General features: G+C 30.4%; 1 protein-coding gene across 3 annotated transcripts in view; it reads right to left on the bottom strand.

Annotated features, from left to right (window-relative positions):
• Window positions 1–4604: 4604 nt before the first annotated feature.
• Window positions 4605–26391, bottom strand: part of CALCRL (calcitonin receptor like receptor) — a 112852-nt gene continuing 91065 nt past the window's right edge. For 2 of the 3 annotated variants that reach the window (XM_023499325.2, XM_031960347.1), the window contains 6 exons: window positions 24388–24541; window positions 20549–20609; window positions 20401–20467; window positions 15762–15980; window positions 14288–14329; window positions 6995–7233 (listed from right to left, as the gene is read on the bottom strand). In XM_023499325.2, the coding sequence (XP_023355093.1) occupies window positions 7018–7233; window positions 14288–14329; window positions 15762–15980; window positions 20401–20467; window positions 20549–20609; window positions 24388–24541 (759 nt within the window). In that variant the 3' untranslated portion in view covers window positions 6995–7017. Of the gene's footprint in view, window positions 7234–14287; window positions 14330–15761; window positions 15981–20400; window positions 20468–20548; window positions 20610–24387; window positions 24542–26391 lie in introns of all 3 variants that reach the window. The other variant, XM_003764037.4, reaches the window with a different exon arrangement.

Raw genomic sequence — 26391 nt, 5'->3', positions numbered from 1 at the left:
AAGGATAATAGTTTTAAGAATATAATTACTATTACTTATAATTAATAATTACTGCTATTAATAGTATTTTCATATATCATAAGTACATAGTTTGACTTTAATCATTGCCTTATAAATTATCTTTAGTGATCTTATATTTCTTTTGGATCTTTTTTTTTTTTTTTTATAAAATTTAACATTGAGTTCTTTTGTTACAGATGTCTGAAATTCTTACAGTTCATTGAATTTCCTTCCCCCCTCCCCATTTAGGATTATACTCAACTTTGCTGGATAAGTTATTCTTAGTTGCAATCACAGCTCCCTTGTTCTTTGTAATATAATTTTCCAATACCTACATTCACTAAGTGTAGAAGCTGCTAAGTTTTATGAAATCCCTAATTTGTTTTTCTATGGTATTTAAATTGTAGTGTTTTTTTTTTTTTCTTGTTGCTTGCAATGTTTTCTCTTTATTTTGGGGATTTGAAACTTGGCTATAAGATTTCTGTAAATTTTCTTCTGAGGATTTTTTTCATGTGGTGATCAGTGGTTCTTTCTATTTCTAATTTTCCTTGTTCTAGGGAAATTTTCTTTAATAATTTCTTATAATAATGTCTAGGATTTTTTCTTTCATGTAGTTCAACAATTCTTGTATAATTTTTTTCTTGATATGTTCTCCAGATCAGTTATTTTTATCACTATATTATTATATCTTTGTGTCTTATAACAGCATTTGATTCCAATTGCCCAATTCTAGTTTTTAAGGAGTGATTTTCTTCCCTAAGATTTTATGTCACCTTTTCTAATAAATTGATTATCTTTTTACAATTTTTGGGTTGATTTTTTAAAAAAAATATTCTTTGTTCTTTCTTATTTTATTTTTGAAATTCTTTTAATTTTTGTTCTTTTGATTTTGTATTTCTTCTTCCAACTGTTTAACTTTCTTTTAATTAATTTCTTGAATTTTATTTTTTCCTAATTTTCCCTTGTATTCTCTTATTTGATTTTTTAATTCCTTTCTAAGTTCTTCCAAAATTTCTTTTAGAGCTTGTGATCTTTTGATGTTACTATTTAGGATAAGAAGGGATATTTTATTTCACTATTTTCCCCTGAATATGAAACCAGATTTTCTTTTACACCAAAGTAACTATCAATGATTGTTGTATTTTTCCTTTGCTTACACATTTTTATTTTTAATCTTTCACTAAAGCCAAGTCTTTTCATACTTTTCTAAATCCATCAACTCATCATTTCCTATACCATAGCAATGTTTCAACCTCTATGTTAAAAAGTCTAAAACAATATTAATATGACTAATATATAATTTAGCTTCCCTATTTTTCTCTTTAGAGTAAATCTATTTTAACTTCTACTTTGAGGTCAATGATTACTACCTCTGCTTTTATTATTATTATTATTTTTGCTAATAAATTCTACTCCTGATCATCATTATTTAAAATATTGAACTCTCCAAGAAAAACAAGAATATGAAAAGAAATTCAACCAACCAGAAAAGGAGATAATTTACTTTAAATAAAAGTTCTCTCATTTAATCTCTCTCATTTGATTTTTAAAGTATTTTAAAAGTTCTTCTGTGAGGTTTTTTTGATTAGATCACCATTTAACACTAGTCATTGGGGTAGGGGAAATTTGTTTTGATTCAGTATCTTCCTCTGAAGATAAATTCCAATTTATTTTATTAGCCATAATAACTTTCTATGGTTAGTTTCTTTCTTCTTTACTTGCTCAATTAAAAAAAAATTATAGTAAATTGTTAATATAATTACCTCTAGTCCTGGAGTGTGGGGGATAATGAATGCCTCTGGACTCAGGACCTCCTTCAGTTATCTCTGGCCTGGAACCCAAAATCAAAAATTCTACTTCCTTGTAGTGTTTCTGACTTACTACTTCTATACTCACCAGGCTTGTGCTGATTCCTTTTTTCCCAAGGCCATGTCTCAGCAGCATAATTGAGTCTGGCATTTCTTGTTAGCAAAAGTTCCTTCAATCTTCCCCAACTCCCCACTCTATCTGGCAAGTAAAAACCACTGTGACTGAAGTTTAGGCTATCTCCTAACTCAGCTAGTTCCAAGGTTCAACACTCGTCTCAAAGTAACTAGCCTGGAAGTATTTATACTTCCTATCGGCCCAAATTCTTGAGGTATCAGATTGTCCCAGGAGGATCACTGCTCTGCCCCAGCTGATTTGTTTTTTCCTCTCTACATTTGCCCTGATGTCCTACTTTGTCATCTAGTTCTTAGTAATAGGTTGATCCTCACAGCTTAATTCAGTATTATTAAACAGCTAGAGCCAAAGGATAATAATTGTTGCATTAATATCAATTTGGTGGGAAGTTTCAAATTCATTTATTTCTATATAAGTGGTATCTAGAATCTGAAGCCTGATTTAAAAAAAAAAAAAAACTTTTTGGAAAGAGGAACTCTGAGTGATATTCTCCTATCAGTATCTCTCTCTAGAATTTGGAATACAAGAGAGGCAGGGATGGAGAACTGATGGGATTCAAAGAGAGATCCCTATTTTTAAGGTCAGTAATACAAGGAGATATTTACTATTTTTAGAATCTGAAGCAGGGCCATTAAGTTCTGGATCTTTTAGAGTATGTGAAGGAGAGTGGAGGATTGCTATTGCTTTTAAAGACAGGAAGGATTATGTAAGAACTCTATGAGTAAAATCATGAATAATGGCCTAAAAGTCATAGAACATGGGAAAAAATCCTGTCTGACCTTTAGTATCTCTATCCCTTAAGGGAAATCAAATGATTCTTCTGGACTTCAGAATCTTAACCTGTAAAATGCAATAACTGAGTGATGTATTGGATAGAGTACCTGTATGGAGTGAAAAAATCAATTTTCCTGGGTTCAAATCTGACCTCAGATACCTATTAGTTGTGTGATCCGGAGCAAGTCACATAACCACATTTGCCTCAATTCCAAGTCTGTAAAGTGAGCTGGAGAAGAAATGGCAACAAACAAATGGCATCATAAAGGGTCAAACATTTCTGAACAATTAAATGAGAAAATTAAAATAGATGACCTAAGAGACTTTTTCTAGGTCTCTATCTTTGATACTATGTCAACTTTTATTCTTTGTATCAGAATGGGACAAAAGATATTATGTGTTTTCCCTGTTAACATGAGATAATTTGCATCATGTCTTAATGAATGACAGAAATAAATATTTTAATTCTATTTTGTACTCTACCAATATTTACCAAATAAATCCATGGCAAAAATGATTGAAATTTGGAATGGAAAAAACTATATGATGAGATTTCATAACTTTAACATTCTTGGAAAAAAGTTCTATCCAAACATGTTCAGTTTATATAATAACTATCATTTTTTCTGTACATAGACTGCTTATAATTATCTATCTACCCCACATTCTCAAAGAAATTTCTACCACCATTTTTTCTTTCCCTCTTCCCTCCCTTCCAATTTTCTTTTCTTCAGTCTCTTAAATTAATCTTATATGAATGCTTTTAAATTGTTGTAAAAAAATTTATGCTTGTATTTACATTATATATCTTTTCCGTGTGTGTGTGTGTGTGTGTGTGTGTGTGTGTGTGTGTATACATTAGGCAGGATTTCATTTTTATCTTTGTTTCTTCAGTGCCTTAGATAATGTTTCTTTTTTTTCCATTCAAAGTCACAAATTTTTTGCTTTAGATAAGTCCTGATTTTTCTTTTTTTTTTTTTTAATGGCATTTCCTTTACCAATGAGAATTTTATAACTTTTCTCCAGTTTATAAAGTAGTTTTAATGGGCACATTAGGAATTTAAGTAATTTGACTGCTCATTGTTAATATGAAAAGCTTACCTACCCATTAATACATTTTACATATAATCTTAAATTTTTGCTTGGTTGAGTCTTAGCTTGATTTCTTTTAAAAATGAGACATTATATAGAGATTCTATAAAAATAAAGACACAAGTTTGGCTTTGAATCATTATGGGAATTTTCACATGAACAAAAAGGAAATAAGTAAATCATAAAGAATAAATGTATGTATCACTATCTGAATATCTGCTCAAAGTATAAACTCTGACTTCAAAATGTGTTTTAAGTACCCAATAAAGCCTTAAATAAACACAATTTTAAAAAACTTTTATTATTCAGAATACCTCAACTCTCTTACTGGTTGAAAGACATAATCGTTCTTATAAGGATGATGAAAATAGAAAAAACAAAGGTTCACATTTTCATTATTTTAAGCAATAAATACAATGCTATAACTACTATTAATTCTATATACATAGTTTATATTTGAATGAATGCCCAATACAGATATTTCATGAAATAAATCACTGTTAAATTAATTATTTAAAAATAAAAACCAAGTCATGACTTTTGGGGGAAGGAATTATCTTTTGCAATATTTTACTATAGTTGTGTTAAAAAAAAAAGCAGTTACTTATCTAGACCATATATATATATATATATATATTCATATATATATATATATATATATATATAAATGATTGAGATAAATACTGTATAGATACAAAACTTTTTTTCTTTGAGTTTTTTTTTGGGGGGGGGTTAGAGGGATAAATAAAAAAAATTTAAAAAGCTTTGTTTTTTTACCATTCATCATACAATTCGAATTGAATAAGATATAAAATTTTTATTTGCCAGAACAGAAGTCTAACATTTAGAAGCATAACATCTTAGAAGGTAAGTACACAAAAATATAACTAATTTTATTGACTTGATTACACGTGAAACTGACACAAAAACATTTATTAAAAAAAACCTGGCCATATAACAAACCAGCATGAGGTTCTGATCTAAGCATACTGATAAAAGATCAATAATTAATAGGTCCTCTCATAATGCTGTATTTAGAATAAAATACTCTTTGAAAATAGAACATTTTCTGTAGTCATTTTAAGTTCTGTTATGGCAGTATAGCTAAGTAGTACACATAAATAGATCTGACATTAAAATATATACAATATATATATGTATGTATGTAAAACTGAGCATGGCAGTTCCAGCATTTGAATCTTTTGCAGAAAAGGCTTTGCAAATAAATGAGTTAAACAAAAATAGAAGATTATTTTAATGAACTTTAACCAGTTTGGAGGTCAGAATAGCTTGTCTTCATAAATCTGATACCTACTGTCAATTCCACACAATTGGTATTAGCATCGTCAAAACATCTGATAATTTATAATTTATATATTTGCTGACCAGTCCCTTTAGCTAACTGGTTTCATTCTAACTAAAAATTTTTCCTAGAGCATTTAAAAACAACAAAAATAATAATTATAACAAAAACACTTTTAAATTTAGAAATTACTGAAAACTAAGAAATTATGAATGTTGGTAAGCACCATAATGGTCAAATAATTAATCATATACTATTATATTTTAAATGCTTTGCATGCCTTTCAATGACACAATATGATTCTTGTTAAAATATATGTTTAGCAGTTGTGAGGAAGAGATATTATGGCTCCTCCGAAGTTGACAAGGAAGTTTGTTTTTAGTGAAACCAATGTTCTGTTACTTAGGAGGTATATTAGTTTTGGGATAAATCTTTCACATTTTGTTATTAGTCTAATAGGTTTTCTGTGAAATCTAATTCCCTAATAATATACACAATTTTTTTATTTGTTGTATGCTTATACAAATTATATTTTATTCAAAATATTCTACTTGCTCAGAAACAAAGCATTTTAAAAGAGTCATGATTTGTATCACTCATTCCTTTTGGTGGAATACTTTTTAAAACGTTGTATTTTTTTCCATATAATCAACTTCACTAAAATGATGTGGTTGCTGGATGTGAAATTAATAAATATATTAATAAATATCTTAGCAAGATAGCTCTTAACAAACCTAAAATTGTTTATTTCACCCTCACTTTTTAGGGTTAGGATATAAATTTATATTTTAAATGCATTAAACATATTTAAAACACTCATTCCTTAGGTATAACTTCTGAAAGAAAATGTCAATATTTCTTCCAATATGCCAACTGCATTCTAAAGTTTTCCACTTGATTGTCATTTTGATCTATTGCAAATATTTTGTCTTTCATTACGATTTTTTTCTTCCCTTTATAAAATTTCTGATGCTACCATCCATTTGAGTTGCTAAACTATTTCTAAATGAATTGGCTTAGTATAATTATTCTAGACTCTTATTTTAGCATAATCAGTCATGGTGCTTCTTATATTAGAAATTAACCTGCACATACTGTAATACTAATGTATCTACTTCAAGCCTTCTAAGTTTATGGACAAAAAATGCATTAAATTTATTTACAAGCTAGGTTATTGAAAACGGTATATAATTTTCACAACAAGAGCTTTATACAGGCTCCACAGAAATTAAGAAATCCTTCATCAAATTTCATCATACAGAATGCACTGATGATTGTCTACACAGTAGAAACTCAAAAGGAAAAGTTTCTATTTACATATACTTCTTATTGACCTGACTCCCTCCACCTAGGTTGTGAGGGAGGAAAAACGGTCGATAATCAAGTCACATATTCTGCTTGCTGCAGTAAATGCTCTGCAGCCCTGTCCTATGCACACTGCCAGTCCTGTGCATAGCATGCTGTCTCAAAGGAACATGATCCAGAGTGGTACTAGAGTGAGTCAACAAGTGAGCACAGCAGTTTTTGCTCTGTTGATTTTTCTAGGGATGAGAGTCATGGGCAGCATAAATAGCTAGCTCTTCTTCTGACCACTGTACAGTTGTCGGGAGGGATCACACTATTCACTGATACATTGAACTAATGCATCAGAAAGGCTCTTCTCCCCTCCATGAAAGGGAGAAAATATACATGGTGAACAGTTGCCCAGACCTGAAGAGAAGAATCAAGCTTAATGTGCATGTATGTATTCTTACCAACATATGCTAATGTACTTATGGGCTATTTTTGTGGCACTCAAGAGAAACAAGTCCATGTTAGCTAAAAATCTTCTGGCCATAGAGTCATGAACACAATCCTTCAGCAATAAGCATTTAAAGGTGGTAATAAAGTTTGTAATTCTTCTGTAATCAAGCATAAAAATTTTCTGTTTTCAGAACCACATTTTCCATGTCATGGAAGCTTTTTCCATTCAGTTGTTCACTACCAAGGTCATTGGTGTAGCCATGAACATCACTGATGGAAGACACAGTATAAGAAGCTGTCCGAAGGGCATCTGAATTGGAAAAACTGCTCCCAAATTGGATTCTATATTGATTCCAATGCCTTCTCAAAACTGCTTGAACCTAAACATTCAGACAAAGGAAGAAGAAAGAAAAATAAACAAAAGAAAATTATTTTATTGTTGATTGATATTCATTTTTTTAAAAAGACAACACATTTTAATGCATCCAGAATATGATCTAGATTTTTGGAAAATCAATGCAAAAACATTTACTAAATGCTTTTGATATGCTAGACACTGGGGATACAAAGTAAAAACAAAAGAGTTTGTGTCCTAAAGAAACTTACATCTAATTAGGGGAAGAATAATATGTATGCTCGTAAAAGAGCTTAGTAGAATACCTGGTGTAGTCTCTATACTTAATAAATTTCTGTTCCCTTTGGGCAATACACATTGTAATTTTTTTTTAGTTTTTTAAAACTATAATTATCATTAAAAGTAATAAGGTTAACTAGTTTTGGTGGTACACTTGCACTAAGGAAGTTAAGAAAAAGTTCATGTAGTAACCAGAAATGGACCTAAGGAATTTTTTTTTTTAAGAACCTAAGTGTATCCTAAGAGATAGAAGGGAGATGGGAATGTATTCCAAGTATGGGAAGACATCTGAGGGCTAGGTTAGGGACTGTATATAAGAAAGTAATGGGTAAAAATGTTGGAAAGGGGAAAGGTTGGTGGTGCCAGATTACAAGGGACATTAAGTTCCAAAAAGAGGATTTTATATATATATATATATATATATATATATATATATATATATTTTAAGAACAATATGTATTTACTCATTTTTTTGTTTGTTTTTAAGTTGGGGCATGTCAGGCAAATCTTTGTGCTAAAAGACACCTCTTTGGCAGCTGGGCGGAAAAAGGTTCTAAGATGGGAGAGATGTGGGGAAGGAAGATCATTTGGATGGCTTCTGTAATTATTCAGAAGATGAGGTCAGAGAGAGACTTACTATAGAAGAGCAGAGAGAATGGAAGAATGATAAGGAGGTACAACTGGAAAGATATGGTACCTAATTAGAAATGAGGGGAGAGATATTGGGGGAAAATGAAAATTAGGGAATGAATCTGAAATTGTGAACATGGGTAACTGGGAGAATGGTAGTTACTGTCAACGGTAATAAGGAAATTTAGAAGAGGGATAGGTTTGGATAAAAGATAATGATATCTCTTTTGGACACATCAAAGTTGAAATACTTATGGAAATTTTTGTTTGGAAATTTTCAAAATGGGGGCCCACAAAGTGATATCAAACTGGAAATCAGGAGAGACATGAGCTTGTATAAGTAGATCTGGAAGTCTTCTAAAAAAGATGATAATTAGAACTATAGAAGCTGATGAAATCATCATAAGAGTATTCAAAGGAAGATTTTTTTTTGTTTATTACAGATATTGTTATAATAATTATTTAGACATTTCTTTTAACTTTCATTTTTCAACATATAAACAAGTTTATGTTGGCATCTAATGTAGACAGCATTATGGGCTGTCAAATACTTACATAAAAATTAATCAATTACATAGATGATTTTAAATATTCAAATGTTTTGTGCCTTATTTTTTTTTTAAAGCCTAAGTGGTTGAATAGTATGATTGTCATTATTCTGAAAGTTCCATTAAAAATTTGATAATTTCATATTTTTATCCTGATTTCTGTGGAGTCAAATAATAGAACTAAATCCTGGAAACTATTGTGACTACAGAATAAAATAATTTATTTCCATTCAAAATTTCTGTGACAGGCATGACTTTTGAAGAACAATGCACATATTGATTCAATATTTTTGTAATATTCACTATAATATCATGCATTCCAGAACTCTGATTTCATAGGTGTAGGGAATTCCAAATGAATAAATGTTTTCAAATGAAGATCAGAAACTGGTTTATAGCATCTAGTCTGAGAATTTCCTGTCCTGAGAATGACTTGCTTAAAATTATACAACTACTGTGTGGCAGGGCTAGGACTTGAACACATAACTTTTTGACTCAAAGATAAATTCTCCGAGAACCACTGTGTCATACTGTCTTTAACAATGAAGTTGTTATTCTTTGTTTGGAAATGTATTCTCAAGCATTTTGCCAGAAAACCCGTTCCAAATTAAAAATTTGAATTAAACATAATTAAAAAATTAAAGTGGAAATTAAACAGGCAAAAAACAATAGTATCTCAGTGCTTCAGTCTAAACATTTAAGGCATTTAGTCATTAATTTAAAATATCCCAGAATTAAGTCCAACATACTTTGGAAAAGTTATTTGGATACTTCAACAATTTAATTATTTTTCATCATTGAATATTTGGACTAAATAAAAATCACTTTATTGGACTGTTTTTTTTTTTTTTAACTTTTCTTCATTTCTGTGTGTTTGGGTTTTTTTGTGATAGCTAGAAACAACTTTTTAGAACTCTTATTAGTTCAACATAAATAGAATTATATATTATATTTATATTATAAATTACCTTTTATATTTTTATATATGTTCATATGTTTGCCTTCTGGAATTTTTTCCTGATAGAATGTAAATTCTTGAAGGGTAGGGCTATTTCAGTTTTGTCATTGAATTCCTACTACCTAAGATTGCATGATATATAATACATACTTAATAATTTTTTAAATTTTGATTTTTCAAAAATATACCAGCTATATAATTGGTCTTGAAAAGAAAAATATTTAGAGCAGAGATGTAAAATACATGAGTGAAGTCTGCACCAAATTAAGATGTAGTTCCTCTGATTTTATGATTTAGTTTCTATTTGATTTTAATGTGTTAATATATTAATAAAAAAGCAAAATATATATAAAAGTGTATTTTTCTAAGTCAACATGCAGCCTGAAGAAATTCTTATTTATTGTTTAATGGCCCATTTCTATATAAGTTTGTCATGACTCACTGAGAGTAATCAAAGCTTGAATTCAAGTATTAAAGCCAAAGTGGCATTTAAAACATTTGGTTGTTTATTCTTAGACCATTTTCTTTTTTTAAGTTCACCATCCTATCTTATATTTGCATCTAAGCCATTAGAAAAATAATGGAAAACCAATTTCCTGAACTGTCTTCAGGGGTTTATTTACTCATATTTATAATAAAAGAACTAAAATATTTTTGGTTTTGTTTGTTTGCTAGCATTATATAATTTACTTAATAAAAGAAAGAACACAGGGAGTATGTGGTTGGTTAAATAACCTTATAACATGTAGAAAAATGTTAAATATGAATTTTTTTCTGGTCCTTAGTGTCTAATACAGTGCCTGACATATATAATGAGCATATAATAAATTTTAATTAATTGATTTTATAACTCTTAGTACCTAGTATAGTAACTTTTAAATAGTAGGCAATAGAGAAGTATTTGTTGAATTCATAAATGAGCTTAAAAAGGAAGATTTATAGGTCATAAATGATGATAAAGAGTCAAAGATAATGAACATGTATATCGGATATAGGGATAGAGCAGGAAAATAAGTGAAATGGTCATATCTTTGAGTCTTTTCACTTGATCAGATGGTAGGTAGCTGACAAGGAGTAGGTATGCTAATTACACTATTTCTACATGAAGAAAATTTTTGGAACAGACTTATAAACTCTTTGTTAAAGGGCAAGCATGCCTTAGATTGAGAGCTGATTTTATAATCAAAGGATCTAGGTTCAATTCCCTGATACATGCTTGGTTCCATGACTTCTTGCAAGTAATTTAACATTTTAGTGCCCTTGATTATTCTATATTACTCTAAGCTGCTGACTTACTTTGGTATTGGGAATTCACCAGAATAAAATCACTTGTTTGGGGTGGGGGGAGAAGAAAGGGTGAGGAAGAATAAAAGAGAAATGAAAAAGGACTTACCCATTAGATAGGTATTTAGGTAGATAGATGGATGGATGGGCTATATAAATAGGGAAAGGAAACCTTAAAAAGGTAAAGAACTAAAGGCTAGATAGAAGATTATAAGATAGAAAGTAAAAGGTTATGAGTAGGTTTTTCATGCAGAGGAATGACATGATCACAGTAGCATCAAATGAATCTGGCAGTTATGCCTTCATGTTACAGGAGAAAGATAAGAAGCGATAAGGTCATCAACATTAAGAATGGCTCATGCACAAATGTGGATTTTTATCTATAGGGATTAAGAGAACAGACTTTGTGAGATGCAAAGAGTTGAAGACTGTTCCAGCAGCTTCACTCAAAAATTTATATAGTATTGTAATTTCCAAAGTCCAGATTTATTTAGGGTATGCTAAAAATCAGTATTTTTGTCTTCTTTTTTCCTTGCATATAGGAAAAACTCTTAGAAGATTTTGTGGAGGTTATATTAATATATTATCTTTAATATATCTCTTGGTTCTAGACTTTTAAAGTGAAGCAATTTGGGATTTGAGTCACTAATATTTTAAAAATATATTCTAATATGCAGTTAGATATAATCATCGGTGGTGGCATATATATATATATATATCCTATTACCATTTTATTTTAACAGTAAATGTGTTTGTTGAATTTTGAATAAAATGAAAAGTCCCCCTGGATTAAAAAAGATGATGTTCACATAATTATATCTCTAATGTTTCATCATATAAAAATATAAGACATAAATATTTGCATCCTGGCAGAATTATCTATTTGTATTTCATAGTTGTGTACAATTTTCCATGCTTACACATTTGCCTTGTAATTTGTTTGATTACTTTCAGTTTTCATTTCTGATAAGCCAGTGCCCTTATTATCCTTACTTTCAATAACTTTACGAATGTTTACTAAATATAATTTGAACTTTGTTTAGGAAAAAACACATAAACAAGTTCTGTTCTTCCCAATCATATTCTATATCTCTCCTTTTCATTTACTACACATAGACTGATGGGTTTTGACTACTTAGCTGAGTCTGCATATAAGAAACAGCATAGAGCCAAGTGATCTGATGTGATGCATCAGAAAGTATTAAGTTTGACAGCTTGTATGTCCCCTGTGCTTTCTTTTAGCATCTAAAAGAGAATACATGCATAATACATACATGCACACACAGATGCACATAAATCATGATCCTGACACACAAGTATATAATAGCCTTTATACATACATACATATATAACACAGCATTACTCTCATATGTATACAAATATAACATATAATATAGTCCTCATAAGTTTAAACACATGTATCAGTATTTTCCCACATATTTATAAATATAGGTTATGTTATATATGTATAGTTATGATTTATATATGTGTTTATGAGGGCTATGTGAGTATATATATATATTCATATATATATACACACACACACACACACACATATATATACACATTTATGTATATATAAATTGCATGTCTCTATACTGTTCAATAAATTCCAATGACTACCTCTTAAGTCTAAGATCAATATAGAATTCTTTGTTTGGCATAGATAACTTTTCACAATCTAACACAATTTATCATTCTAAGTTTATTTTATATGATTTCCCTCTATACAATCTGCAATTCATCCAAACTGATCATCTTGATGTTCCTCACAATATTCCATATCCTAATTCTGTCCCTTTGTACAAGTTGTGTCCTATGTCTGAAATTTTCTCCCTCCTCACCCTTGCCTCTGTCTTCCCAATTTAGATTGGGACAATTTTTATGTGAGATCTTTTCTTATTCCATCAGCTAGTATCATCTTTTGACATAGTTGTTTATTATATATTTTACAATTGGTTGGTCTTCATTCTTGAAGAGGACCAAAATGACATCATTATAGTAGAGTCCAGTTTGGGTGTGTCCAATTAAGATTGGTCAAACCAATATCAGTTTAGAATACTCTGCCACAGTCCAGATACAAATAGTCTCTTTGAACATTTGAGGTGTATTATCTAACTTTGTATATCTCATGTTTCTTCTGAGCTAATTCAATTTTGCTTTGCTCATAAGTGCATAGCACTGAAGCTCCTTTTTATTTCATTATTATTTCATTCCCTCCTTTTATGTATTTGTATCTCTAGCACCCAGAACTGTACTAAGCACACAATAATCACTTAATAAATTGATTTTTTTTTGCTTTTTCTTTATCGTTAGGGGTCTGAAAAGTTGGAAGTTGACTATGGCTTTCTTGATCATCAAAATTTATGGTGCTAAAAATGCTACTCTTACTATAAATAAAAAAGTTTAAAGATAGTTACAAGTACCCAAAAATGCATAAATTTCTGTGTGTCTTTCTTTTAGCTTAGAATGGGAAAATGCCCAACTCTTGCCCTTTATTCCCTATCTCCAGGAGAAGATAATCTGCCCTGTAGTATGACTCAAATGATTTGTTTTCATCAGAAAGCAAGCCAAAAAATTCTATCCATTCATGTGCGTCTGGACCTCTTGGCTACATCAGTGTAAATCCTTCACTTAGATCTTTTTTGTAAGTACGCTTTTATTTCTTCATTTCTTTAAAATAACATGATGCTTCCTTTAAAATTACTGATTGACAGCCAAGTTGTTCACAGTAAAAGGCAATGATTTCTTATTTAATTGAAACATTTTCTGTTTCAGAATGTATGTATATGCTGTCCAATTAATTTTTTAAAGTATACATTTTTTATCTTTTCTTTGGATCATAGACTCAAATGTGTAAAGGGCTGAAACTCTTTAGTTGATGCACTGTCATCAAACAACCGAGCACTTAAGGCTAATTACCAGTTGGACAATACTCTATTAGCATAAGCTTGGAAAATGGCCCTTCCCACTATTCTGTGCTGACTCCATCTTTTGGTGTATACAAATAATTGTAGGAGGGATTAGGGGGTGAAGTAAGACAAGTCAGGGTTACTTTTGGCGGTAGACAAAGAGCAGGAAGATTGTAGAGATCCTGCGTCCATCCCCTTTACTTCTACCCTTAAAGACCAAGAATAAAGACCAAGGACTTTTGCTTATTCTGATTCTCTGGCTGATTCTAAGGCATCTAGGATGCTAACTCGGTCTTCACACAAAGGCTAGTGAAAATTAGAATTTTTTTATCCAAGATCTTAAGAATTGATTTCTAGGAATGATATTTGGGAGATTGTGGCCCTCAAGTTTTTAAGAAAGCTTTTTAAAAAAATAATTTTGTTTTCCTTTACATAAAAAGTGATTATTGGAAATTGTTTATACTTTACCTCTCCATTAAAGAAGCAGAAAATTGTGGAGACCAAAAGGCCCTGTAAAATTGAAAAAAAAAGTTTATTTTAAATTTTATTAATGATAAGACAGAGAAATGTGGAAAAATATATTATACATGTGATATATTAAAATGGGAAGTTTCTTAACAAGTATATGAAGTCATAATCTAATTGAATTAGAAATATAATCAGTTGTACAAAAATATTTAGGGTAGATCTTTTTGTGTTAGCTAAGAACTGGAAATTGAAGGGATATTCATCACTTGCTGAATAGTTAAATAAGCTATGATTGTGATGGAATATTATTGTGACAAGCAAGAAGATTTCAGAAAAAAAAAACCTACATGAACTGATGCAAAGTGAAATGAATAGAATCAGGAAAATATAATAAACAATAATAATGAAGAACTGTGAATGATTTAGCTATTCTTGGCAATAACGATGATCCAAGACAATCCCAAAGGACCACTCCTAAGTGTGAAGGGGCAGGTTGATTCAAGCCCTCCAGCTGTGAATCATAACACACTTGAAGGAATTGCAAATCAGCTTTTACTGACTCAGATGTTGCTTATGAATTGGGAATGAAATTCCCAATGAATTGGGAGTTGAAATAAATGGGAGGTGAGAGGGAAGAGGAGAGAGAGGTCAGAGACTACAACTGCCTCTCAGTCTCCTTGTATTATTATCATACTCTCACATGAAGAGGTCTATTCTGCTAGTCAGAATTAGATTCCCAGCAGCCACTAGCAAGTGGTTTCTGTAACATCCAGTGTACACACAAACACACACATACATATACATATACATACATATATATATGTGTGTGTGTGTATATATATATATATATATATATATATATCAATAAGTCTGTTCTTAAACTTAGATAGTAAGAATATGAACATAAGTCATAGAAGAAAGGAAACTACCTTTGATGTTTTATTCTTCTTCAATGCCACTAAATTAGGAAAATTAGATAAATATGCAAGTCCCAGGTGAAGGTTCTGAAATATAGACCTATGTGGGGATTTGAGCTGAGGTTGTCTAGAGAGCTCATAGACTCGGGTATTCCCTTGAAAATGATATGGTATCCTCTCACTTGTCTCATTCCCAAAACAATTCTATTCTATATGATTTCTAAGTGGCAATGAATTTTATTCAGTTTTCTAGTAAATACTGATTCTTTTAATTGACCTTCTAAACCAAGGATACAATGTGGGAAGGGGAAGAGTGAGTTTGACCTTTCTTCTATTTTACAGAAAAGCTATTCCATAAAACAAAGGGAAAAATCCATAACAACAATACTGCTGAGTAAAATAAAATGATTGGAAAAAAGGAGATGGGCTCAAGTATACATTTTCACAGAAGGCAAAATAATAAATGAATGAAGATTGCAAATATATGGTATCAATGAGTAATTATACTAAACTATTCTGTAAAAGAGATGCTAATAAATCTCCCAATTGCCTCGTACCTGGTAATGCATGAGGATGTGCATAATATAGTCATATATTTCTTCAGCAATTAGTCCTCCTGGCCTCCAAGGAATTAGCACAAATTCAATCCCAAGCAAGGGTACAAGAATGAGGGTTGCTCTTACTGCTTTCATGTACAGATTTGACTCTGCTTGGTGAGTGACTTTTAACTTGGTAATGAGGACACGTACAATATTCAACAGGAAGAAGAGATTTACCTAGAAGAAAAAAAATGAAATTTTGATATTACTTAGAACATCATAGGCATATTATTTCCTAACACACATTAAACTGATTTTACATATGGAAGACCATGGTTCTACCAGAAATTCTGGCTCTCTCTTCCTGTCTCCAATAAGTTTTTCTATTCTCACTTCTAACCTAACCCCCATTTGATTATTTCCAATTCCTTCTATGTATCACTGAGATGCCCAAAATCAATACTAAAGGCCTAATCAATTGTTTGCATCGAAAAGTATAATATATAAAGACATAGGCACATTACATCCATACAGTAATTTGGAAAACTACCATGGTAATATTTTATGTAATATGGGGAACAGCTATATGAAATGTAGCATGATAATGCAGAGAATATTCTTGGCATCACATAGTCTGGGTTTAAATTCTGCCTCATAATTTTTCTATATAATTGCTAGCTGATCAATGTCTTGATTAATTTTCTTATTTGTAAAGTAGATTTAAAATATTTGTGCTAATGATATCAATGGGTTGCTGTGAAGAAAACCACTTCAGAAACTTTTAAAAAATCTATATAAGTGTGAGTTCATATAATCATTGAGTCCAAGTGCTTAAATTTACAAAAGATGAAACTAAGAGGTTTGAGACTTCTTATTGCTGAAATTTTCTAGTTTAAAAAAGACTGTGAAATAAAAAAATAGCTTATCCTCAGTAAACCTAAGATAGCATACATAAGCAATAGGCCTCAGTGTGATTGTCATCATGAAAAGTAAAAGGCTTATAAATATAGGCATATTACTTCTAAACATAAAAGTAGAAATAGTCCTTAAGAAAACTGCAAGAATTAAATATATTCTCATATCAGCTGCTCTCTCATCACTTTCAATTAATTACCTTTTCTAAGCATCAACAAGCTGATTTTTTTTAACTCAATGGAAAATACCATCCACTCAATAAAGGATAGAAGACATAGTGATATCAAATATGAATTTATAAATAAGCAAAAGTAGAAAAATAAACTTGAAACATTTTATGTAAGTGCCTTAGTTAATGTCCTTTCTTAAGACAAGGTAAGAAAGACAGAAAGACAAAAATTGAATTTTGAGTTGCAGATCCATATTCTCAGTTAAGAATTATTTTTAAAGAATATGGGATTATGGGTAGAGATAACAGACAAGTTTATTATAGAATCAATATTTTCTTTATAGTTATATTTCAATGTACTGTATTCAGACTGAAAATAGTTCTTCTGACAATCTCTATGTAATGTCATTTTTAATATGTCAATTAAATTTACTATGCTTTGTAAAAGCACTTCTACTTTAAAAAATGAAGAAAGAAGCAGAAATGTAATTTTCAAAAGAAATGCATTCAAGTGAAGATATATTTGAGTGCAAAAATCAGTGAAAGATGAGTTAACAGAACAGCTGGAACAGAGAAAATAAATAACCTTTATGATAATGTTTGTTATATTATATTTTTCATGCAAAAGGTAGAAAGCAACTTAATATTTGAAACTTGAATTATTCATATAACATCTCTAAACTTTTCAATATTTTTAATAGAAAAAAGAAGCCCCCGCATAATTTTCTGCCATAGTGACAATCAGTTCCACCTAACCAAACTCTCCAGTTTTTTTGGATCTCTCCAATCAGTAAATTAAAACAAAGATGTAGGATGGAACAATTTTTTTTTTTTTTCATATAAAGGAACATTTCCTATCCTACCCTGACTCCCATAGACAACTGCACTTGAAGGAAACTATGACTTTACTGTTCTTAGAAGCTATCCTATGAACTTCCTTCTTCTGTTATAGATTTGCAACCATTCTGAAACATATAGTCTTATTCCAGTTGCTTGAAATACTGAAAGACTGAGTAATTTATTTGGCATCATATAATATGTGTACAGAAAGTTCTGCTCTCTATCCACATTACCATGCTGTCATCTTTCTCCTTTATATGCCTAAATTATTTCCTCTCTTGAAAAAAAGCCTCAGAAAACTCATATATAATTACATTACACTGTCATATTATTCATTATTAAAAATTTATATCTCCTCTTCTTTATGAACATTAGAGCTTAAAACTCATCATAATTAATGGATAGCATTTTTCACTCACAAAACAAAGAATTCCTTAGAATTACCCAGGCCTTCAAAAAGTTTGCAGTTCCATTTTTTTTCCTTTCAGTATAATATTTTATTCTTTGGTATGAAAAACCAGGCCATGTTTAATGGGGTGTGAAAAATCTGAATTGGCAAGCTAACTGCCTGAACAGACAATTACAAAAAAAAAAAAAGAGTCATCTTTCATTTTCATTGTATATGTGCCTTTTTTCGGTAAACAAAGAAAAGCACACTTTTTTTTTTTTTAGTTCCAGTTCTCAGAAAATCTCCCCAATTTAATGTCAGAGTCATCATGCATAAATATTTGCAAATAAATTTCTATTAGATAGAGCAATATATCATCCTAGGGAAATGGTCAAGAAGCTAAACCTAGCCAAGTTGTATGCAAAGGAAAAGTAGACTCATAAACTGAGAAAGTGATTAGCTTATAGGCACATCGATATACATATATATATTTCCTTCAATGTGTGGGAGATTGTTTTCTTTATATTGATAAATATTAATAAAGACTATTCTTTTGCTGTAAATATTATCATCATTGTAAATGTTTATATTGTGCTTAATGGTTTGCAAAGCATTTTATACACACACATACAACACACACACATCTCATTTGATCCTCACAAAAACCCTGTAAAGTTGGTGCTATTATTATTTACTTTTTATAGATGAAGAATGGAAGAGTTAAGTAAAATGTCCAAGTCCTCACAGCTGATAGAGCTGTTCTGTGTTCATTTGTTATTCAAGCTGCACAAATCCTGGAGGAAGGCTGATTGGGTATATTTGGGACTGAGAAAGGAAGCTGTCTATGAAGGTCAAATAAAGCTAATGGCATTATAAATTATCCACTTCAGTCTTTAATCACCTACTTGACTTTGTGTTGTTACTGATTTCATGTCTGTGTGTCTTAACTCTCCAACTATTTTGCAAGTTTTTGAAGGTCAAGGACTATGCCTCATATTTCTTCTCCATTTAGCTCACTGTATACCTTATACATAATAGTACATCATAGGTATGAATTGAGTGAGTTAAAATTTTACCTCTCTGGTCCTAAGTTTCTCTATCTGTAAAATTGCCAGGGCTTCTTAAACTTTTTCCACTCACAGCCCTGTTTTGCCCAAAAAGTTTTTACACGACCCCAGGTATATAAAATAGGCATATAAATCAAACATTTACTGATAATAAATCACAGTTTTAGGATTCCCCCCCCATTCAGGTATGAGACCCTATACAGGATTGTGAATTATAGTTTAAGAAGCTGGGTATTAGATGATCTTTGAGATCCCTTCTCAAATTAGATCATAATAGTATTATGAATTCACAGTTACATTTCATTAGGAACTATACTAGTGAGATGTATTAGAATATTTCTTTTGTGAGTGGGAAGGTGAATAGTAGACATCTGGGCACTGATCACCCTTTCTATACTTTTAGCCTTGAAGAATAGTACTCTATCCATTATTGCCTACCTATGTGATACATATATGTGTTTATGTATACACAAATACATGTGTGTGACATACATATGTATATATCTATATCTATATATCTTACATGGTTATTATTGCATTATGGTGTAGTAGAAAGAGGTTGATTTAGAGTCAGTGGCTCGCATATGGATTCTAACATTGACACTAGCTATTCTTATACTTCTGAATTTGTAGAGTTCTTAGTAGAAAAAAGGATATATAAACATTAAAAAGTATGTGAAATAGTAGTCTTTATTCATGAAGGATATCAGGCTACATTTTTATGGATCCATGATGTTATTCTTTTCATTTTTAAAGATTGTGATTGATTTAAATGTATGCCCTCTTGTTAAGTGTTAAATATCCAGAGAAGAAATCTTTATTGGATTTTTCAAATTTTGTTATCTAAATACCTCATTTTTTTTGGTTATTTGAAACCCCATATCTTTTTCAATACAATTAATGTTTTATAACTCATAATTATAGTTGTTTCTGTGACATCCATGCATGAAATACTAATTCCACCTGAATTGTAGATGCTTTATAAAGTGAAAAAAGATTATAAAATATAATCAAAATTTCTTCCCACATATAAGTGTACAATTAGGAGAGTGATTTTTATTTAACTATTGAATACCATAATGCTAAATTGAGGAATAATTTTGTTGATTTTAAACATAATTTTCAAAATTTCAAAATTCAAAATGAACTTTCTTTAGTATATTGCTCTAAGTATCTAGAAATATAGTATAATGGCTAGAAAATTGAGTCAAATAAATTGAAAATTCAATTAAGATACATTTTTGTCAAATAAGACATGAAATGTCAAATAAGACATACCAATAAAGCTGCACAAATTGGACCATGGATGATGTACAGGAGATGAGTATCAGAACTGATCCAGCAGCTAAGGAGAAAAAGAGAAATGAATGCTAAAGATTCATTTTTGTAGATTCACAATAAATATCTGAAAGAAACTTTGCCTTACTTGTCATTGTAGTACAAACTTCTTGCGATAGCATGTAAACAAGCAGGTATCAAGGGAAATCCTGCCAAGATAAAAGAACGAAAAAATTTAAGGAGATGACTTTTCACCTGAATTTACCTTCTAAAATTCATATTTCCATAAATTAATGTTAATTTATAGAAAATACTAATGGAATACAAATGACATTTGTTGAATGTCTAATATCCATACCAGTCAGTGATCTGATAACTACTATATCTCTTTTTTACATATTTATGCCTTAGCCCACTGCAGATATCTCCTCATCTATCATCTGGCTACATTACTTTAGGGCTTCTCTAATTTTTTTTTTCCTATTTTATCTTGTTGTTTTCTTTTTTTACTGGCAATATATGTACATTAATTTTTAAATACACATTTCTATATGAATCATGTTGGGAGAGAAAAATAAGAACAAAAGGGAAAAATGCATGAGAGAAGAAAAAAAAACAGAAGAAAAAGAAAAAAGTGAACATAAAATGTGTTAATTTACATTCATTTTCTATACTCCTCTCTTTAAATGTAGATAGTATTTTCTATCCAAAGTTTATTGGAATTTCCTTGAATCATTGAACTGCTGAGAAAAACCAAGTCTTTAATAAATGATCATTGCACAATCATGCTGTTACTGTGTACAATGTGTTATGGTTTTGCTTGTTTCAACATCAGTTCATGTAAATTTTTCCAGGCTTTTCTAAAATCAGCTTGTTTATCATTTTATTAAATAGTAATATTCCATTACTTTCATTTACCATAACTAATTCAGCCATGTCCCAATTGATGGGTATCTACTTATTTTCCAATTCTTTGCCACCAAATAAAAAAGAGCTGCTATAAACATTTTTGCACATATGGTCCTTTTCCCTCCTTTATGATTTCCTTGGGATACAGATCCAGAAATGGCACTGCTGGATCAAAGGATATGCACAGTTTTAAATCTCCTTTGGCATATTTCCAAATTGCTCTCCAGAATGGTTGGATTATTTCACAATTCCAAAAACAATGCCTTAGTGTACTAGTTTCCCCACATTCCCTGTAACATATCTATCATTATCTTTTCCTGTCATCCTAGTCAATCTGAGAGGTGTGAGGTGGTACCTTAGAGTTGTTTTAATTTGCATTTCTCTAATCAATAGTGATTTAGAGTATTTTTTCATATGATTATAGATGGCTTTAATTTCATCATCTGAAAATTATTTTTATATCCTATGACCATTTATTAATTGGGGATTGACTTTTATTCTTATAATATGACACAGTTCTTTATATATTTTAGAAATGAGGCCTTGATCAGAAATACTAGCTGTGAAAATTTTTTTCCAGCTCTGTATTTTCTTTTTAATCTTGTTTGTGTTGGTTTTATTTGTGCAAAAACTTTTTAATTTAATGTAATCAAAGTTGAATATTTTGCATTTCAGAAAGTACTCTATTTCTTCCTTGCTCTTAAATTCCTCCATTCTCCAAAGATCTGATAGGTAAACTATCCCTTTGCACTCAAATCATGTACCTATTTCAACCTTATTTTGGTATGAAGTGTGAGATGTAAGTCTGTATTGAGTTTTTGATTTTTAGTTTCCCCAGCAATTTTTGTGAAATAGCAAGTTCTTATCCCAGAAGCTGGTATTTTGACATTTATCAAATATTAGATTACTGTAGTCATTGATTATTGTATCATGTGTATCTAACCTATTCTACTGATCCACCACTCTTTCGTAGCCATAACCAAATGATTTTGATGATCGCTGCTTTATAATAGTTTTAGTTCTTGTACTCCTAGACCACCATCTTTTGTAATCTTAATCTATTAATAATATTATATATATATAATATATATATTAATATATAATCTATTAATATCTATCAATCCCCTTGATATTCTGGCACTTTTATTCTTCCAGATGAATTTTGTTACTTTTCCTAGCTCTATAAAATCATTTTTGGCAGTTTGATTGGTATGGCATTGAACAAGTAGACCAATTTAGGTAGAATATATTACCTTGGCCTATCCATGAGTGTAATGTTTCCTTGATATTCTCCCATTGAGTACCTTCTTTGCCCCTGCCCCCATTTGAAGTAGTAGTTCTTAAACTTTTAATTAAGAATCGAAAAGGGATTTAACAATTAAATCAAGCAATCTTACATACAAAAGATAAATTTGTATTTTGGAGATGCCATCATGTGTTTCCCAAAATAATTTAGATTGCTCCAAATAATAAAAAAGCATGGTTTAGACTTTATCATAATGCTTTTATTGAGGGATAAAGCTAACATCTCAATAGTCTGTTGACATTGTAAGAAACCTAAAATTCACTAAAACTGGTTGTAGTTCAATAGTGGTTTTCCTTTGATACTAAAATGATCATGTGGTAGAAAGAATGCTAGCCTTGGAGTCAAGACTAATTGAGATTCAAATTCTGTTGATTCTGCTTACTAGATAAATAATCAGGAATTGTCACTTAACCTGATGCTCAGATTCCTTATCTGCAAAAGGAAGTAAGTTGCTCTAAATCCTTGAGAGTTATTGTGATGACAAAATGAGACATACTTTGCTAAGTACTTTGCCATGGATGGTCATGGCAAGAAAGATGGCCATGAGGGACTAGGACTGCCACAGTAACTTCTGGAATTCCTTTAGGCACAGGTGGGGTTGACTTATAGTATTATCAGAATTCTAAAGATCCATTCAATAAACATTTATTAAGAACCCATTATTTGCCAGAAATTGTGCTGGAAGCTGAAGATACAAATATGAAAAATTAGTGTGCCTGTCCTCAGGGAGCTTTCAATCCAATAGAGAAAGCCAAAACAGAAAAATAAATTGAAAAAAAAAACTTTTAAAAAATAAAATCTTTTATTTAAACATCACAATACTCAAATCTTTAAACCTACACTAAAACTTTTGGGACACCATGTATAACCTATGGTATTACCAATGTTTCATTACTCATTTTATAGATATGGAAACATTCCCCCTACAGGTCAGGTGACTTGTTCAAGTTCACCAACTAGTCAATAGGAGACAGACTATAATACGGATGTTCTGATGACCAGTGTTTTTTTTTATTTTATTACAAAGCCTATAGAAAATGAACCAGAACCGCCTTAATGCATTATACAACAAATATTTTTAATAAAAATAATTCCTTGGTTCTATAAGCCAGCAATATTCAGTTCAGCAAAGGTAAACCAATATACCTACTCTGTGACAAAAGAAGCTGTTATTCACTATTTTCTAACTGTAAGAAAAATAGTAACAAGAAACACTTCTGTTACGGTTTAGACTAAGTGGCACAGAGGACAATGTCAGACCTGGAGTCTCTGTTCAAATTTGGCCCCAGATAGGAAGTATCTGAATATACTTCCTAGTTGTGTGACCCTGCCTCACTTAATTCATATGTAAAATTATCTGAATAAGGGAATGCCTAACCACTCCAGTACTTTTGCCAAGAAAACTCCCCCCAAAATCTGAAAGAATCAAATATAACTGAAACAATTCAACAACAAGAATAGTGATAAGATTAGATGGCCTCTGGGTTCTAATGTTGAGATTGCATGATTGTGTTTCTAGGTCAAAATGCTTTTATTTGCCACCATAAACCAAGAGAAACTTAATACATACATACACACACACACACACACACATAAATACATATATGTGTGTATATGTATATATATATACACCTAAGTTTTGTTAATTTGTTTGTCATTATATATGTGCACACATACACACACACATATATAATGACAAACAAATTGACAAAACAATGTATAATGGGGGGGGGGACAAACAGGAAAATGGGAATATGTACACTGATACCTACCCCAGCCAAGAAGATAATACCAGAGCAAGTGTTGCTTCTCTGCAAACACAGCCACTACGATGAGTGTGTGTAGATAGATGCCTTCACAAAGCATCCAAAAATAATTGCAGCCCAACAAATAAAGGTGAATAAATTGGGATATTTTGCAACTTACCTATGTGAAAAAGAAATATATCACTTAATTATAATAGTCATATCCTTATTTATTCATTAAAATGATCTAGACATGTATATAGGGATTGAAAAATATATATTTTTCCATATATAAGAGAATTATCTAATTTCAGATTTGAAATCGCTAGTGTGCTAATCCACTAATTTCCTTATATGTCATATTATTTGTGTGAATTTGTTAGCTATTATTATGTACTATTGTACTCATAACTAGCACATATATAATATTAAAACATATGTAGTAAGTTAGTATAGCATTACATAAAAGCATACTATAGCATACTAAAGGACTATGTAAGTACTCATATTAAATATTTATATTAAATACTTAGTATGGTAGTTATATTAAGCCATCACACATGGCTATTATAGTAGATATATATATATATATATATATATATATATATATGCCTAGCAATTAATGTATTTGATTATTATTATGATAGATCATTTTATAGGTAGAGGATTTTTTTTATTTAATCCTCAAGAGCAGAGCCTATAACAACTCAGACCACCAAGTACTTCTAGTGGAAAATTTTATGAATTACTAGTTTCAAAATCTTCTGGAATCCAAATAGGTAACAATCTTCTATAGATTAGGCTAAACTAATCCTCAGATGATAAGCTATATGGTCTGTCACTGGGTTCATATTCACTACGAAGGTACTAGAATGAACTTCCCATTAGCTAGTGTTTCCCTTTCTTATAAATTGATTTAGTTATATCTCTATATTACATATAAATATATTTTAAAATTAAATTTAATCATATTGATGTTGAAAGGCATCTTGGGTTAGTGGATAGAGAGCTGAGAGCAGAACTAGAAAGACGTCTGGCTTTGAGATTTTGGACACATCACTTAACCTCTCAGTGCTCTAGTGCAATCTTTTATAAATTGTAGAGAAAGTGCCAAGATGCATTGATAAGTAGAAGTTTCTCCCCTGAAAGTATTCTGTATTAATAAAAAGCCTATTCCCTATCTTCATTCCATTTGATATATTAATATCTGATTTCTTGTTTTGGAAGGTACATCATTGAGAGGATTTTAAAAGAATTCTAATAATTACCATTTGACCATGATGATAAGCATGATCCATCAAAGTTATTAGAATAATTTCAAAATCAAATAACACAAATGTTGCGTTTTATAGAATGACTACAGCTAGGTCATAGGAAGCTGAAAATAATGAAGAGTTAAAATGTCTATCTACAATAGCATGTCATCTCAACAATATGTCAAAGAATGTCTTGGGCTGTTTTAAAATAGATAGATTATAATTAATTTATTAATATAATATATTATATTAGAGCCTCTAAGTTACTCCATGATTCCAGGAAAGAATTACAAACTACCATTAGTGTGTTTGTGAGCTACAACATTTTTATTCATTTAGTTAACTTCTTGTGTCCCAAAAGTTCATTCCCCAATACAAACATGTAACTTGTAGACAAGAAAATTGCTTGATTCGTTTTGAAAATGTATCTCATGGCTCAAAGAACAGTATTAAACCTAAGACTCCTGATTCCAAGGCTCTTCCTTGATCTAATACACTTTATAGACTCTCTTTAGTGTTGAATGTGTTATAAAAATAACATTACAATTCTAAAATCTAAAGTAGTAACAATGCATGTAAAATAAATTAGCTGATTCAATAAATATTCAGATAATTAAGAAAATGGGTTTTTTCATTTGACTATTTTAAATAATAATATCAATGTTCAACTTTACTTTCAAGCAAATACTTATCCTTATACTGTTGGCAAATAGAAATATCCTCTGTACCTTAGCATTTAAAATGTACACACATTTAAATATATGTGTAGTTATGT

This window comes from Sarcophilus harrisii, chromosome 3, assembly GCF_902635505.1.
Source record: "Sarcophilus harrisii chromosome 3, mSarHar1.11, whole genome shotgun sequence".
Taxonomy (NCBI): domain Eukaryota; kingdom Metazoa; phylum Chordata; class Mammalia; order Dasyuromorphia; family Dasyuridae; genus Sarcophilus; species Sarcophilus harrisii.
Note: the sequence above shows the minus strand (reverse complement) of the source record. Positions and strands in the feature narration are given on the sequence as shown.